The sequence below is a fragment of the Pseudophryne corroboree genome, chromosome 6, assembly GCF_028390025.1.
Source record: "Pseudophryne corroboree isolate aPseCor3 chromosome 6, aPseCor3.hap2, whole genome shotgun sequence".
Classification (NCBI taxonomy): domain Eukaryota; kingdom Metazoa; phylum Chordata; class Amphibia; order Anura; family Myobatrachidae; genus Pseudophryne; species Pseudophryne corroboree.
Window position 1 is genome coordinate 465,787,435 of NC_086449.1, and position 17,590 is coordinate 465,805,024.

The 17,590-nt window shown below is 41.8% G+C and overlaps 1 protein-coding gene across 9 annotated transcripts in view; it reads left to right on the plus strand.

Moving 5' to 3' along the window:
* CADPS2 (calcium dependent secretion activator 2) overlaps positions 1–17,590 on the plus strand; it is a 919,737-nt gene that overhangs the window by 228,143 nt on the left and 674,004 nt on the right. For all 9 annotated transcript variants that reach the window (XM_063927189.1, XM_063927182.1, XM_063927183.1 and 6 more), the window contains 3 exons: positions 3,408–3,488; positions 3,956–4,192; positions 11,304–11,425. In XM_063927189.1, coding sequence (XP_063783259.1) covers positions 3,408–3,488; positions 3,956–4,192; positions 11,304–11,425 — 440 coding nt within the window. The remainder of the gene's footprint in view (positions 1–3,407; positions 3,489–3,955; positions 4,193–11,303; positions 11,426–17,590) is intronic.

Genomic DNA, 17,590 nt, shown 5'->3' on the forward strand with positions numbered 1-17,590 from the left:
CCTATGTGATAAAAACACACCAACAGCAGTATCACCACTAATTCTATCCTGCAATCCTTTTATCCCGGTGTTTATAATATTAGTATTTTCTCTGACTTCATGATGCCCATAAATTTTGTATGATATTTTTCTCAAATCATGATATTTGCATGTAATTCAGGTGTACTATTCCTAGAGGTGTGACTGCTGATCACCACTCTAGTTATCTACAGCCCATGAGCATTTTCTTATATATAACTGTGTCTTGACCATCCTGTGGTTCCATCAATACAGAAATCCTGTACTGGTCAGGGGAAATGGGGGTATGACTAATTTATGTCTACAACCTTTCCAAATACTCTTGACATTAAAGAGACCAGAACAATTTTAATTTTATCATATATTCAAATCTGTATCTTCAGTGATAGATCTTTGGGAAAGGTATTCACGTTGTAACAATGTTAATAAAAGTTATGTTTTAAGCATTCCTTATATTTGTTATATATTACTTATTTTCTTTCTAAAGAGTGCGCCCACACAAGAGCCTTCCTTTTTCTCCCATTTTTCAAGCCATTGGGACTACCAGTAATAAAAAGCCTGTGAATGAACAAAAGGGGAATCTGTGTATATTGTGTTGGACTCCATCTGCAGTGATCCGGACCATCGCTAATTGTAAAGCCCAGCTTATTCCCACAGGAACTGTAATTTCTTACTCTAAACTGAACTATCCTCTTAAAAAGGCTCAATATCCGTGTACACACAGTCCACCATTTGGATGGAAATGATTAATTATGCATGCCCGTAAGATGAATATTTATATTTGACCAGAGACTGGTAAATAAAGCCTGCATTGGTTATATGTTATGTATGGATACATTTTTATAAACTTTATTTGATGTGTACTGTGATAAATAAACTGTGTGCTTCTACTTTCAGCACCTGTCTACTATGAATTTAAAAGCACTGTATTTATATTTGTTTATTTTTCAGCTTCTCAGCTTCAAGCTTTACAAAAGCATGTGGATCACACAGTTTAGTACTTCAGGATCACAGCTTGATCCTCAATTTTGATAAGTCACACCTTCAGTTTCCAGGCTGGCTTTGATTCTTCTCTCCAGCGAGTTTCTTGCGAGAGTCCATAGTACGAACCTTGCAAGACTTGGTCATGATGGTACTGTTAGTGGCTCATCCATCAATCTTGTTGCACATTAAGCTGTTGGGCACAATGGTCTCTGCCTTTGAGACCATTCAGTACTCCAGGTTCCAGTCTGAATTCCAGTGGGAAATTCTACAGAATTTTACATGATGCTTAGCATCCCTCTCATCTCGGTTTCTTGATCTGTCCGACAGCACTTGCCAAACTCTCCATTGGTGGCTGGTTTCTGATCATCTCCTCCAAGGACGATCCTTGGTCACTCCAGATTCGGTCATTGTAACGATGGACGTGATTTTCCTAGGATATGGTCCATGACATTATATCTTTGGCTTTGAGTCTTTTGGTCATCATCGCAGACTGATCTGCCAATCAATGGGCTCAAGTTCCCAGCCAGCTTCCTGGCTCTCTTAGGAGCCCAGTATGTCCCGACAGACTGGTTGGCCAGTTAGTATTCATTCCATGGCAGCGGTGTATGTAAATTATAAAGGAATCACAACTTTGTGCGAGATCCAGGGACCCAATGGCTTTTGCAGTGGATGCCATGATTGTTCTGCGGGACTCCGATCTGGCAGTGTCTGTTCTCGCCGATTACAATGTTAGGTAGGTCCCACGTGGTATCTTCCACTTTAACCAGACCTGCTACAACCAGGTCCATTTCTCTACAAGGTCCTTTCTTGGTTAGCCTTCTTGACCTGGCTTTTGAAACTGAGCTTTTCAAGACTGTGCTGTTTTCTTTTTCGGTAGTTCGTACTATGGTACAAGCACAGATACTGGTTTGGTCACGCACTTACCACAGAGCATGTAAACTCTACATTTTGTGGTGTGAACACAATGTTCATACCACACTGTTTCCTTCAGGGGGGTTTGTAGGCCAGTTTAAAGCATTCTTTGAAAAGTACAGATTTTGACCCTGTCAATTTATTTTTATTACTTCCAGAGGTCCGAAACTTTTTAGAGGGAGTAATGCATATTCAACCACCATTTTGCCCATCGGACTTCCTTATGCCTATTGCCACAGTGTGGTGTGTTTTTGAGTTAGTGGCTTTGTCTTACAAGCTGCCTTTTCTTGCCTTTCATGATGATAGAGCAGTTCTTCATACGGTTCCTAAGTTCCAGCCGAAAGTTGAATCTGCATTCCACTTTAACCAGAAAATTGGCTTTCAAGCTTTTCCTCCTCCAGCAATTTACTGGGACTGGGATGATCTGGTTCTACTGGATGTAGTTTGAGCTCTGCAGCTTTACTTGGGCAAGACTTCTTTTGTCCATTCCACAGATTTTTTGTTTGTTCTTTATGATGCACATAAACATTATTGGCCAGCTACTAAACAGACCATTGCGCATTGAATCCACTCGGTCATCACTTGAGCCTATTCTAGTGCAGAGCAACTGGTACCAGACCGGGTGTTAGCGCATTCTACTAGGGCGGTGGTGATCTCTTTGGCAGCATAACACGGGTGTTTGGCAGAAGAGGTCTGTTATGCAGCCATCTGGTCCTCTGTCCGCTTTAGGTTTTAGCCTTCGGCAACAACCACTTTGAGCGTTCAATCCTCCGATAAGGCAGCCTTGAGCGTTCCCTCCCCTGAGGGTCACTGTTGTACGTCCCGTGTTCCCCAGCCTTGCTGACAGAGAAAAGGTGAGTTTTGGTCCCTTACTGTTGAATCCTTTTCTCTGAAGCAGGTTGAGGAACAGTATGTTCCCTCCGTCACACTCATTCGTGCAAGGTTATGGTTCTTGACTGTATTTTCCCTACAGTTTTGTTTTATTCTAACCGTTTCACTCCTTTCTGGACTTTTTTTTAAAGAGGTACCGGCATTATGGGGTTGCACAGGGGAAGAGCTTCCTTTTTAAAATTAGTTAGTTTAAGGGGTCTACTATGGTATGCCGGTGCTCGGGATCCCAGTGCTGGGATACCGACCACTGGCATGCCAGCAGCGGGGTGAGCGCAAAAGAGCCCCTTGCAGGCTCGCTGTGCTCGCCACGCTGGAACGCACGCTATTTATTCTCCCTCCAGGGGTGCCGTGTACAGGTGTCAGTGTGCAGGCTGTCGGGATCCCAACAGCCGGCATATCAAATGCCTCCCTGTTTAAGTGCCAGCTCCAGTCCCAACCTGCAATCCCGTGGCCCAGTTTTTCCCAGCCTGCTTCAGATAAAAGGATTCAATGGTAAGTGGCCATAAGTTACAAGTTTCTGGAAATCTTGGACCTGAATGTACAGTAGCATAGGAGCTTTATTTTCTGTGGTGGTAATCATATATGACATTTCTCTATTCCAGCTGGATAATGCAGATGAGCAGGCAGCCCAGATACGACGAGAACTTGATGGCCGCCTACAAGTGGCAGAACAAATAGCAAAGGTGAAAAGTATTTTAAATGGTCCATCTGCTACAATAAATACTGGATCCTGTACAAACATACATACAATAATTTGGCCTTCATATAAATTTATTAGCTATACTGTACTTCACTAAATTCCTGAAATTGAATTTACTCACAGTGGTTAATTTCATAATTTCAAGCAGTGTGCATTTCTGTTAAAATAGTCCTTGATTAATGGTTGTCATTAATTAATGACGTAACCTCTCTGTCATTTAGAGAAAAACAGCCTGGGCGAAGAAGGCACCATGCCATGGTAGCAGGCACTTTCAGGGTTTTGTACATCATACATACATGAATGGTTAAACTCCCATACATTCCCCAAATACATTTGACCATCATTTGCACTTATTTTTACTTATGTTAAGTAAATCTGATTTAAACAAAACCTTTAGTATTACCTAAAAACATTTCTAAAATGGTGTGTTTTTATTTTTGTCTTATAAAGGAAAGGAAATTTCCAAAGTTTTTAACTAAAGAAATGGAGGGTATATTCATAGAGGAGCTACGAGCTTCCGTTAATTTATTGATGGCAAACCTAGAAAGTCTTCCAGTGTCTAAATGTGGGCCGGAGTTTAAACTGCAGAAGTTAAAACGTTCCCAGAATTCTGCATTCCTGGACATTGGAGATGAAAGTGACGTTCAGCTATCAAAAGCTGACGTTGTACTGTCATTTACTTTAGAGGTATGAAATAATGTGAAGTTGATATTGATTCATTGTTTTTTTTCTCTGGGAATTATGCTATGTCACTCAGTATTCTTTGTCTTTCGACCAGTTCAGTGTGGGGAAAAGTCAGCAATTTTTTTTATATGTTTATTAAAACCCTTTATCAATAACACCCTGCCCTATCTAAAACAGATCCATACCAATGTTTCTGAAATTTTTCAATAGCAATAAAGAATGTAAAGGACTTTTTATTTTGTATAGTAATGTATAAAGTCAGACTGTTATGCACTCCTCATAAAAATAATGCAGGATGTATAGAACAGCCTACTGCTTACGGGTAGCTTGCTGCTGGAACTGGATAATAGGGGAGGGAAGTGGCATTGGAGTAAGTACATTGCAATTATCTCCTATTCATTCAAATAAGGGAAAACATATTAGACTGAGAAAACTGCTTTTGATCAGCCTCTTTAAGTCTTTGAAAGGCTCCATGCAGTGCATAACAGTAAACTTAAATGTATAAATAATATATTTCATATGGTATTACACATCAGATTTGTAAAGAATTTAATGTTCCTTCTTAGGGAAATAAGTGTGTATGAGTGCTTTAAATACCTCTTGCCTTTCAAACGGTACATTTCTTTTGCATTATGGGCATCAAGTTGGTACTTGCCTGTTTGCTTTTACCATACACAAAGGATAAATTATGAACATTGGTAAAAGGTACACATTTGTAATACACCATAGCAACAAGTCAGACATTGCTTTCATTGTTGAACAGTGCAAACCTGCTGCAAAAGTAGTGACCATAGAGTTGTGGCTCTGATTATAAATACCCTGTCTTAATATATTTTGGACAGTGTGATTTAAATATGATATGCTTCATTTGTTTTAAACTACAGGACATATTCACTTGTTTCATGTTTCTTCTATCGCCACAGTATATATATATATATATATATATATATATATTATGCATACTCAATATGAAGTTGCACTCACATATTCAAAAGTCACAGCCGCTGGGGTGCATTTACCAGAGTTTAGTACAATCCAAACAAAGTCCCAAATGTATAAAGAGTTTAACAAGGAACGCACTCACCAGACTTCTTCAAAGTGAAAAATTTATTCTTTTTGTTCCACTCTCATAGTTTTACAGGGTCACGGTCAACGTTTCGCTCTCCATCCGGACCTTGATTAATTGGAGGGGCAGCCCATATGGTACTTATAGTTCCACAGTGCACTGACAGTGCAGGGGAGATGGCAGCCTAAGATATTGGTCTTGAAAAAGGTCCGGATTGACCATGACCCTGTAAAACTACGAGAGTGGAATAAAAAGAATACATTTTTCACTTTGAAGAAGTCTGGTGAGTGCATTCCTTGTTAAACTCTTTATATATATAAATAAATATATATATATATATATATGTTTTAATGAAAGCAGTAATCAGTGAAATTATAGCAATATTTACAATTAGTAATGATCAATACTGTGCATGCAGCACAGTTACAAGTTCCGCACTAGAAGTCTGCACCAGGTCTGGGGCTGCTGGCTGCAGCTGTATATTTGATTCTCTGAGAGCAAGTAGACTCTCTCAGACTCTCAGGGAATCACAACTTGCGCCTTGGTCAGCCTTGAATAGATGGAGGGTAGGGCTAGGATAAGAAAAGCAGCTGAGTGGCAGGGAAAGATATATCTGCACTCTATATTTCTGCGGTAAAAACAGTTGATACACTATATGGACAAAAGTATTCGGACGCTTGACATTACACCAACAGGGACTGTAATGACAATGTATTCAAATACCTATACTTTAATATGAAGTTGGCACCCTTTTTGCAGCTATAACAGTGTCCACTCTTCTTGGAATGCTTTCCTCAGGATTTGGGAGTGTTTCTGTAGGAATTTGTGCCCGTTCATTCTTTAGATCATTTATGAGGTCAGGCCCGGATGTTGGGCGAGGTAGGCCTGGCTTGCAATATCCATTCCAATTCATCCCAAAGGTGCTCCATGGGGTTGAGGTCAGGGCTCTGTGCGGGCCAGTCAAGATCTTCCACACCAAACTCCTCAAACCAGGTCTTTATAGTACTTCCCCAAACTGTTGCTACAAAGTTGGAAGCATAGTATTCTCCAAAATGTCTTGGTATGTTGAAACATTAAGATTGCCCTTCATGAAGGGGCCTAGCTCAAACCCTGAGAAACCGCACCATACCATTATTCCTCCTCCATCAAACTTCACAGTTGGCATAATGCAGTCAGGCAGGTAACGTACTCCAGGCATCCGCTTATCTCATACTCTTTCATCTGACTGCCAAACAGAGAAGTGTGGTTTGTCACTCCACAGTACACGTTACCATTGCTCCATAGTCCATGGTTGGTGTGCGGAGTGGCAGAGTTTTTGCTTTTCCTAAATGCTTCCACTTTCTAATAATATCACTTACAGTTTACTGTTGAATATCCAGCAGTACCACGCTTGAAGTCACTGAGCTCTTCAGAACGACCAATTTTGTATCACAAATGTTTGCAAATGGAGACTGCATGGCTCGGTACTTGATTTTATACACCTGTGGCTATGGGTCAGATTGAAACACCTCAATTCAATAACAAACAAGTGTGGCCAAATACTTTTGTCCATATAGTGTTTATTAGACTAGACCAGTGATGGCTAACCTTGGCACTCCAGCTGTTGTTGAACTACACATCCCAGCATGCCGTGCTACAGTTTTGCTATTTTGCCTAGCTAAAACTGATGCAAGGCATGCTGGGATGTGTAGTTCAGCAACAGCTGGAGTGTCAAGGTTAGCTATCACTGGACTAGACTATCAATAGGACTGATAAACCAATATATGTTGTCCATCCCTAATTTAGTTCAGTAAAATAATATTTCTCTAGCATCCATAAGAGATATTGGGGAATCTAGTACGATGGGGTATAGATGGAATCCAAAAGAGCCGGTGCACTTTAAATTTCTTCACTGGGTGTGCTGGCTTCTCCCCTCTATGCCCCCTCCCACAGGCAGTTTAGAAAAAAGTGCCCTCAGGAGAGGATGCACATCTCTGCAGCTCCAGAGAGTTTTCAATTTCTTTTAAACTTTTATTATTTTCGGTATGCTGTTTGGGCAACAGCCTACCTGCACCGTGGAAGTTAGGGGGTGGTACGGTCACCGGCCTTGTGAGGTGTCAGAGCCGCTTGCCCGCTGCAGGACCACCGTCCTGGGAGGTTTTGTTTAACGGGCACTGCGCCTTAGCTGTCTCAATCGCAGCACGCCGCACACCTTTAACATATGCCTTAAGGTGACGTCTGTGGTGAGTACAAGCTGGGGGTCCCGCTAGAGCCCCCCCGTGTAAACTGGCTCAAGATGGCTTAAACTAGCACTTGTGTGATGTTTTTAAGCATGATAGGAGACACTGCCATTATAAAAATCACTGTAGCTCCGGCGCCATTGGTGGAAGGGGGGGGGGGCCTACCTCAGAGCGGGACCAGAGTCATTTTGGCGACTTTCTCTGCTTAATGCAGCAGCAACCAGCACACACGGCTCTTCCCGACTCCCGAGACACGCTAGAGAACTGGTACAGGGTATAGCAAAGGGGGAGAGCCGCTATTGTACACGATCTGTGTCCTCTACACTTCAGGCCTCTCCTTTGCTCAAGGATCACGCGATCCAAGTATAGTCGGACTACGCCACAGCAGTGGCATATATCAATCAACAAGGAGGAACAAAAAGCAGACCCAGCATGCAAGAGGTATCAAAGATATTCCTCTGTGTGAAAAGAAATGCAAGAGCCATGTCAGCAATCTTTATTCCCGGTGTGGACAACTGAGAAGCGGGCTTCCTGAGTCGTCATGATCTCCACCCAGGGGAGTGGGGACTCCACCATCAGGTGTTCCAGCAGATCATCCACCGGTGGGGCTTCCCACAAATAGACATGATGGCTTCTCGACTCAACAAGAAGCTTCACTGGTATTGCTCACAAACCAGGGACCCTCGGGCGAGGGCAGTGGATGCACTAACGTCGCTGTGGCCTTACCGGTCTACCTGTTTCCTCTGATTCCGTTGCTCGCAAGGGTGCTTATGCGAATCAGGAATCAAGGAGTCCAAAAAATTCTGATTTCCCCGGATTGGCCTAGGGGAAGGAGGGGAAGGAGGGGGGGGGGGGGGTTATGCTGATCTTCTGGACACGTCCGTCGAAGACCCTTGGCCTCTACCACTAAGAAGAGATCTTCAACAAGGACAGTTAGTCTACCCAGACTTACGGCGACCTCGTTTGATGGCATGGAGGTTGAGCGGAAAATCCTAACTCACAAGGGCTTTTCCAAAAGGGTTATTGCTACCATGGGTCAGGCCAGGAAACCTGTGACGTCAAAACACTATCATATCTGGAGGAGATATGTCTCTTGGTGCGAGGAACACACGTATCCGCCTGCAGAGTTTCACTTGGGACGTTTTTTGTTTCCTGTAGGCTGGTGTGGATATGGGCTTACGTCTGGGTTCCTTTAAGGTCCAGATTTCAGCTCTTTCCAATTTCTTCCAGAAGAAATTGTTGGTGTTGCCAGAAGTTTGGATCTTCTTGCAAGAGGGGTACTCCACATCCAACCTCCTTTTGTGCCACATACTGCACCCTGGGATTTGAATGTGGTGTTGGAATTTCTACAGTCCTCCTGGTTTGAACTTCTGATGACTGTGGATAACGATGATGTTACTGGCCCTCGTTTCTGCTCGTCGTGTCTCAAAATTGGGGGTCTTATCGTGTAAAAGTCCATACTTGGTCTTTTACGAGGAAAGAGCGGAACTCCGGACTAGACAGCAGTTCCTGCCGAAGGTTGTCTCTGCATTTCACCTGAATCATCCTATTGTGGTTCCGTCCAGTTCTGACTCTTCTGCTCCTCTGGAGGCGTTGGATGTGATGCGAGCCTTGAAGATCTATGCCAAGCGAACGGCTCGGACCAGAAAGACGGATTCCTTGTTCGTGCTCTATGATGCGCAGAAAAAGGGTTGTCCTGCTTCGAAGCTGTCCATTGCTCATTTGCTTAAACTTACTATCCAACAGGCTTATGTGTTGGCAGCCTTACCTGTTCCTACATCTGACGGCCCACTTTACAAGATCGGAGGGCTCTTCCTGGGCGGCTGCCCATGGAGTCTCGACCTTGCAACTGTGCCGAGCTGCTACCTGGGCGGGGAAGAACACTTTTGTTCTACAAGTTTGATACCATGGCCAAAGAGGATACCCAGTTTGGGCAGGCAGTGCTGCAGAAGTCTCTGCACATTCCCGCACATTCTGGAAGCTTTAGGACATCCCCATCGTACTAGATTCCCCAATACCCTTTATGGATGCTAGAGAAAATAGGATTTTAATTAATTACCGGTAAACCCTTTTCTCGTAGTCCATAAGGGATATTGGGCGCACGCCTCAGTGCGTTGACTTATCTGCAGATTCTCTTTTGTGTAGTTACCTGTTCAGTTGTTGCTGCTGTTGTTAACAGCCGTTGCTGGTGGTTATATGTTAGTGGTGTGCTGGTATATAAATCTCACCCGTTTTTTGTTTTCATGTTCCTTCTCTCATATATGTCCTTTCTCTTTCGGGCACTGTTTTACCTATAACTGCCTCTGGGAGGGGGCATAGAGGGGAGGAGCCATCACACCCAGTGAAGAAATTTAAAGTGCATCGGCTCCTTTGGACACCGACTGTACCCCATCGTACTAGATTCCCCAATATGCCTTATGGACTACGAGAAAAGGATTTACTGGTAGATAATTGAAATCCTATTTAAGTACATTATATTACTACATTATTGCTACAGGATCTCAAATGACCAAAGCTGTAGACTGCTTGCTTAAATGCTTTAACCCCTATCCTATGGAATGGGCCATCATTTATGTGGCACATCCTCAGTCCTAAAGCACTATGTAGGTACAGAAGGGCTGCAAACGATGGACCATTTTCACTCAGAATCAGGGAATCGAGATTTTTAAACTTGTTTAGTATTCCCGATTCCTTGGCAGTTGGAAGATTCCCGATTCCTTGGCAGTTGGAAGACTTCGACAATATGTTGCTAATGTTCATGCATATGATTCAATGATGCGTCTTCGGATGCAGCAGTGAATCACAGAAGCCGGCAGTGGGCATTTTCATGTACCTTAAGACATTTACTGTAGCTTTTGCATAATTTCACACAGGCGCTGCATACAAAGACGAATAGCATCCACCTCTGAATCAGCTCCAGTATCTCACTTCTTCCGCAATACTTGACTGTCATTCTAGTAATCAGGCCATAGCTGCTGTAATAGTAACCATAATAAAGCCTGTGATTGTCTCAACAGTGTGCAGCCTCCTGTTTTTTACTATATTACAGCAGCTGTGGATGAATCAGTAGAAAGATGCTTCAATAAGCCAGAGAAAATTAGACATTGTCTACTTTAAATGAGTGGCCCTTAATACAGGTTGATATGAAGACCATAGAAGTCTTATTAAATCTCTGATGACTACCAGAAATATACAATCTTTCTGTAATACTTATAGGAGGTTGTTTTTTAGGCTTACTTTCTATTCTATTATACAGCAGTCATCCAAAACTTTTGAGAAAATGGCATTGTTTTCCGGAAGAATGTATTTTGCAGGACTTTACCCTATTTATTAAAGGGTTAACACATGAAGCAATCAGAGATTTCTTCAGACTATTGGTTGTTACAGCAGAGGAGTAGGTACTTTTGCCGGGCTCGTGGAGCAGCCCTGGCATGGTAAATAGTGTCAGTAATACAACACGCAGTGGTACGTGATAATAGTTAGCAATGGCCACTATCCACCAGTGATAAATTGACCCCTTAGTTTTGCTGGATTTAACATCTGGATCAAGAATCCAAAAATAATCTGGGCTTAATTCAAAGCTGTTTCAAATATGTAAAAGTGAAATACTGTTCATCATGGTCTTTTGGCAATTTAGGGAATTTGGGTCCAGCAAAAAGCTTTGGAGAGGCTTCCAACCCATGCACGATCATGTGCTTAGATTAGTGTTTTATTTAACAATCAATGTGATTTTTAAAACAATTTATTTAGTTTTTATATATTATCTGTATATTATTTGAGCATTTTAACTTATTGCTGAGAGTTTTTTTGGTTTATGCTACTCCTATAGATTGTTATCTCAGAGGTCCAAGGATTGAAATCTGTTGCATCAAACAGAATTGTTTATTGTACTATGGAAGTAGAGGGAGGTGAAAAACTCCAGACAGATCAAGCTGAAGCTTCAAGACCTCAGTAAGTGCCTTGCATAATATTATACATGTAAGGCTGCATAAACGTGTGGCTGCAGTTACATTATTATTACATGTTAAAATGAAAGAAAAAAAATTAATATAAATCATTTTATATCCATTTGGTGTCAAATTCAATTGGCTGCGAGATTTTAGGGGCCAAAATTGACATGCCTAACACTCCCAATTTCTGATTACTGCAGCCATGTGTGCTCCAGTTACTTGCGCTATACAATTGAAAAAAGTTGGGTGTGATAATTTTTACTTAAAAGAAAAGTCACTGGAATTGTAAACAAAACCCAAAAAATAGTGGAAAAAGCCCAATTAATATTGGTTATCATTGTGAATATTAAGAAAAATAATTTGAGCTCTTACTTGCTTCTAAATGGCTGATTTTTTTTAACAATCTTAAAAAACATTTTTTTAAGCAGATTTTTTTACTTTTTTTTAGGGGTGCTTATGCTTAGTCATTTTAAGAAACTTTTTAAATGTATTATTTAATACCAAGCCTGTAACTACCACCTGCACTGTTTAAACCCCTTCAGTGGCGGGGTTTTAAAAAAGAAAGACGCACCTCCCATGGTGAGTTTTTCCATTTTGGGAGTACAGGGGGGGGGGGGGGATGCAGAGGGGCGATTGCCCACGGGGATACACCCGCGTGCATCTCCAGGGTCAGTTCTGATGCAACAACATGCTAAAACAGTTGTTTTTTGCCAAAAAAAATACACACCTAGTATGGTGTGTATTTTATTACTGGGATGCAGGGGTTAAGGGCGGGGTGAGTTGGGGGGTGAGCAGACGGGGTGAGCAAACTCCAGCGCTGATTCCCGGCCACCAGCGCCGCCTGGGAATCCGCATAACCTATTATACAGTTAATCCCGACCCCTGCCAATAGGAGTCCAAGGGGAGGGCTTAACTCTGTAATAGCTTATGCTGATTCCCGGGCGCCGTCACGCTGCACGGCGGTCTCCAGGGAATCGCTTAGTAATATGCCCAGAAAAATTCAGCACTGGCTGCACCTGAAGTTTTCCAGGAATACCACTCAAGGGGTTAAACACATGTCTCATCCATTCAACATCCCCGTATACCTGTCACATATAAAAAATAAACCCATTATTCTGCACTTTGCAGAATATTACCCCAAAAATTACATGGAATTATTGGTCCAATTATGCTACTTGAAAATGTCTTATTGTGTAATTAATTATTAGGGGTTGTATCCAAGGGTTTCTCAACCAAGTCCCAACATTTTTATCTTAAAATAATTGTTTCCTCCCTATTTTGTACCTGCTCTCGAGCTGCGAGAAAATAAAGGTGTGAAATCCTAAAGAAACTAGCCCAGCTAAATTTATTGCTGCCAATTGAATATGCCCATTAGAATGACTTAAAATGTGTTCTTTTTGTGCTTTCTGTACATGTGGCTGTGACTAAACAAGAAGTTATCTTGTTGAAGCTAAACGTGTGAACACAGAAACGGCTGTCAGATTGAATATTCACTACTATAGTAACACAGTTAACTTGAACTTATCTAAAAATAATGACACAGACAATGATTTCAAAATTGTCAGAGTATTATTTAAATGGCAAAAATTTAACCTACTAGTGGCAATAAAAAGAGAACAACAGTTGACAGGTGGCTGCCCACGACTTATGTCACACGGTAGGCCGAACTTAGTTGTTGCCACAGATAAGCAATTGAGAAGCAAGCCAAAGCATACCACACCACCCGAGCCAACAAATGTGATTAACTATCACAAACAACCATCAGTCACGTGCACTGGCAGACTGAGGAGCCTAGTGCACATAGGAGTGACCAACAAACCAGATGGGATGGACATACAAATGAACTCCTGTATAATGAGGTAAGAAGAGCATTAGCCAACCACCCAAACCCCTATCACCACAATGAAAATAGCTTGGTAAGAGAGAGGAGGGGGGTGGTAAGGAGACCAACGTAGCCTGAGGTAAAAATCTGCAGCCAACCCGTGACTTCAGGCAAAGGCGCCCAAGTACATTTTACAAATTGAAGCCAAATGTTCTACGAAACAAGCCTAACACAAGCCAAGTACAGGCTTATCTGATAAATTGCTTATAAGTGTCGGATTTACAGCGCCTAAGAGCTTTGGGGGGGGGGGGGGGGGGGGTCATTCCGAGTTGATCGCTAGCTGCTTTCGGTCGCTGCGCAGCGATCAGGCAAAAAATCGGCACTTCTGCCCATGTGTATGCGGCGCAATGCGCACGCGCGTCGTACTATTACAACGAACGATGTAGTTTCACACAGGGTCTAGCGAAGGTTTTCAGTTGCACTGCTGGCCGCAGAGTGATTGACATGAGGTGGGCGTTTCTGGGTGTCAACTGACCATTTTCAGGGAGTGTTCGGAAAAACGCAGGCGTGCCAGGAAAAACGCAGCCGTGTCTGGGCGTGTTCGTGACGTCAAAACAGGAACTGAATAGTCTGAAGTGATCGCAAGCGCTGAGTAGGTCTGAAGCTACTCTGAAACTGCACAAAATTATTTTGTAGCTGCTCTGCGATCCTTTCGTTCGCACTTCTGCTAAGCTAAAATACACTCCCAGTGGGAGGCGGCATAGCGTTTCCACGGCTGCTAAAAACTGCTAGCGAGCAAACAACTTGGAATGACCACCTTAATCTCCCCGGACACCGAAAATCCTCCATGCGCAGCAGTAGTAGTGACCCACTATTAAAAGAATAAGTGCCTTACTTACCCGGAGGCAAATGAAGTGACAAGATACAGCGCTGAAAAACCTTCCTAAATTGATACTGTCGAAAGGAAACCACCACCATGCATCAGCCAGGCACCTGTTTGAGCAGGCCGGCACATCAGATTATATCTAGTCAACGTCACTGGACAAGTCATAGTTTCTGCACCTGGCACCAGTGAACACACCCCAATTGATCTATTTTATGATTGTTGTATTGAGCATAGAACCTAATCTGACTTAAGTACATAGGGTTGCAGCAATGGGGGAGCAGCCATGCAGGAGTCAGCCATGAGATTGCTGAAATATAAGGCCATCGTAAGGCAAGGTTAAACAATAAATTCTCACAAGAGGAGTGGCAATCCTAGGGGAGAACCAAAAACAATTAACTCAAGAAACTCAATGTAACGGGGAGTCACAAATCATCAACTGGCACTAAAAAGCTGCTTATAAAATTCTGACAACCATGCAGTCCAAGAAGAACAAGACAACTGCAGTCACGCTATCTACTACCGCGCTAGACTTACTAGACATGTAAAGTTCTCAAAAAAAAAAAAATAGCTGGTGATTTCTACGCCATGTTTGCATGATAGAAAAGCTTTCCCACCGTTTACATGCAGATTGATTATGATTGAAAAGTCCCAGCTAACAACTGCTGAGCTAACCCCTCCATTCCAGCCAAATAACCTGCCAACAATGATCAGCCAAGTGTCACTTATCAACGCAGCAGAGGGCACATGCTACCGTATCTTTAATGTGGGCTTGCCATAAAGAAGTTATGGGTCAGTTGTCAGACAGAGAGGTATACAGAAAACTAAGGAGTGACCCGTGTAACATCATTCAAAAAAAGATTGAGGTTTTTTTGACACTATATACAGGTATAAATGTTATTAATGAAGAAGAGGCAGCATATATTAAGGTAGGAACACTGACTATTCCAGTCATATACTGTATGTATTGCCTAAAGTACACAAAAATGCAGAGAAACCCCCGGGTCGACCAATTGTTGCTAGCATAAACTCTGTTACCTCCAATCTGGCAAGTTTTCTAGATAATAAAATTCAACCATTGGTAGTAAATACTAAGTCCCACATTCAAGATACGGTAGCAGCTTTGAATAAACTTAGATCCATAGTATGGACAACTGGTGACATCTAGGTTACAGCTGATGTCACTGCACTGTATACCAGTATCTGGCATGAAAAAGGAATAGAAGCCATTCATTACCATTTGGATAGAACTAATAAGAGTAGTGGTGAAAAATAATTTATTGTGGAAGGTGTTAAAATGGTTTTAAAGAATAACTATTTCTGGTATGAGGAAGATTTACTCCCAGGAGTCGGGGACCGCGATGGGCAGCAAGCTGGCACCGAGCTATGCAAATTTATTCATGGCACACAGGGAGGAGGAGATGGTATGGTCCAATCACCAGTGGGGTGCCAGTTTGCTGCTCTGAATGAGGTTTATAGACGATATTATGTTTATCTGGTGAGGGATGAGGAGTCACTTAAGGATTTCTGCACATATTTAAACCACAATGACAGAAATATTGGACTGACCTTCCAACACAGTTCATATGAATTAAATTTTTTGGACCTCGCCACATATATAGGTGACACCATCCTTACTAAAAATTATACTAAACCCACGGATAGTAATGCATACGTGGGTTTTGATAGTAACCACCATAAAAATTGGGTGAGGGGGATTCCCATGGGGCAGTTCCAACGTCTGCGGCGGAACTGCACCAATGTGGATATGTATGACATACAGGCGGAAAATATGGAAATAAAGTTCATGGTCAAAGGTTATGAGAAAAATCTGGTGCAGTCAGCAAGATTAGAAGCCCGGGAAAAAAACAGATAGATGGTTTTATAGATGTGGCGCTTGCATGATGTGTAAACTATGCAAGATTGAAAATAAGATTACCCAATATTGTTCTAATGTGACCAAAAAGAATGAAAAGATAAATGATTTTATAACTTGTGGAAGTAGGAATGTGATTTATTTATTAGAATGTGAGTGCGGTTTACAATACGTAGGGCGTACGGGCAGGGCATTAAAGAACGTTTGGGTGAACATGCCCGGAATATTAGGAATGGTTATGAGAAACATAATGTGTCTGCACATTTTAAAGAAAAACAGTTGCAATATTGCAAAGTTAAAAAGTTTTTGTGGTAATAGCAAAACCCCATTGGAGAACTAAAGATGTAGAAAGTGCTCTAGCTAGACTAGAAATGAAAACTATATACACAATGAGAATGCTGCACCTGCAAGGGTTAAACGCGGTCTTTGAAACAAAATGGTTTATTTAAATGGAGCATGTTGTGTTACATTGTGATAGGGGCTTATCTCCATGAATGTTTAATCAAGTTGTTTTATTGAGATGTATAATCAAGGTTTTTTCTGTTTCCCCTGTGTGGAAATGAGTTGCACGTGTGACTGATATGAATTACTATGTTGCTAAATACGTTTTGGAAACATTGTATAAGAATATGCTATAATGGGAAATGAATACTAGCCTGAAAAAAATTAAACCACTGTTGGTAGTGTTTTTATGAAATTAATATGGTACAAAGTTATAAAGTTTTAACATATGCGGATGATTGATCACGTGTGCTAATTGATCCAGGCAAAAGGGGTTAAATACCCATGAGCAATGAGTACGGGGCATCTTGACAAAGGAGAGCGCCATCCCTGAAACGCTTTGATTGATCCTGTACATTCAGTGACGGCAGACCAATGAGAGGAGATGTTGGAGCAGAATTTCCACCAGCCACACGTATCCGCTGACAGTAGAGGCGGTTACCAAGTTGGTGATTCCTTGTCTTCTATCTGAGGTCTGGTCTGGTTCAACTGTATAAGAAAGTGCTACACACATCTTTTTATACATTTTTAAAAGTGTCAGATGTTTATGAACTATTGTTGTGGACATTAAAGAAGTTTTTACTGAAGAACTCTCAAATTCGAAAAGATACCTTTTACGTGCATGTGGGAAAGAAAGAATAATGTAAGTGTTCATTATCTGGAAGCAGAGTGAAGCGTTTGGTGGGGTGGAAGTTGAAAAGATACCTTTATGTGATTGTGAGATTGAAACGATATGTAAGTAAGATTTTACTCAGAAACATCTCGAAAGATATATTGAGAGGTGGTCTCACTAGGGCATCTTTCTGTGGCAAAGCGATCTGAACTTGGCACTGGATGCACACAGCTGTTAAAAAAAAAAAGTGATTATATTTATAAACTGTTTTTATATTCTTAGCGCAGGGATCTATTCTTGTTTTGTTTGAGGGGATGAGGATGCCCCATCTAAATTTAATGTTGCAGCATTATTCAGGACAGTCAACTTCTATCTTCAGCTTGAGGATGCTGAACAGGCAACCACTTCTAAAGATTCGCTCCGCAAGCGGCAGAAAGTCATCCTAGCTGAGTTTCCACACTCTGACCACTT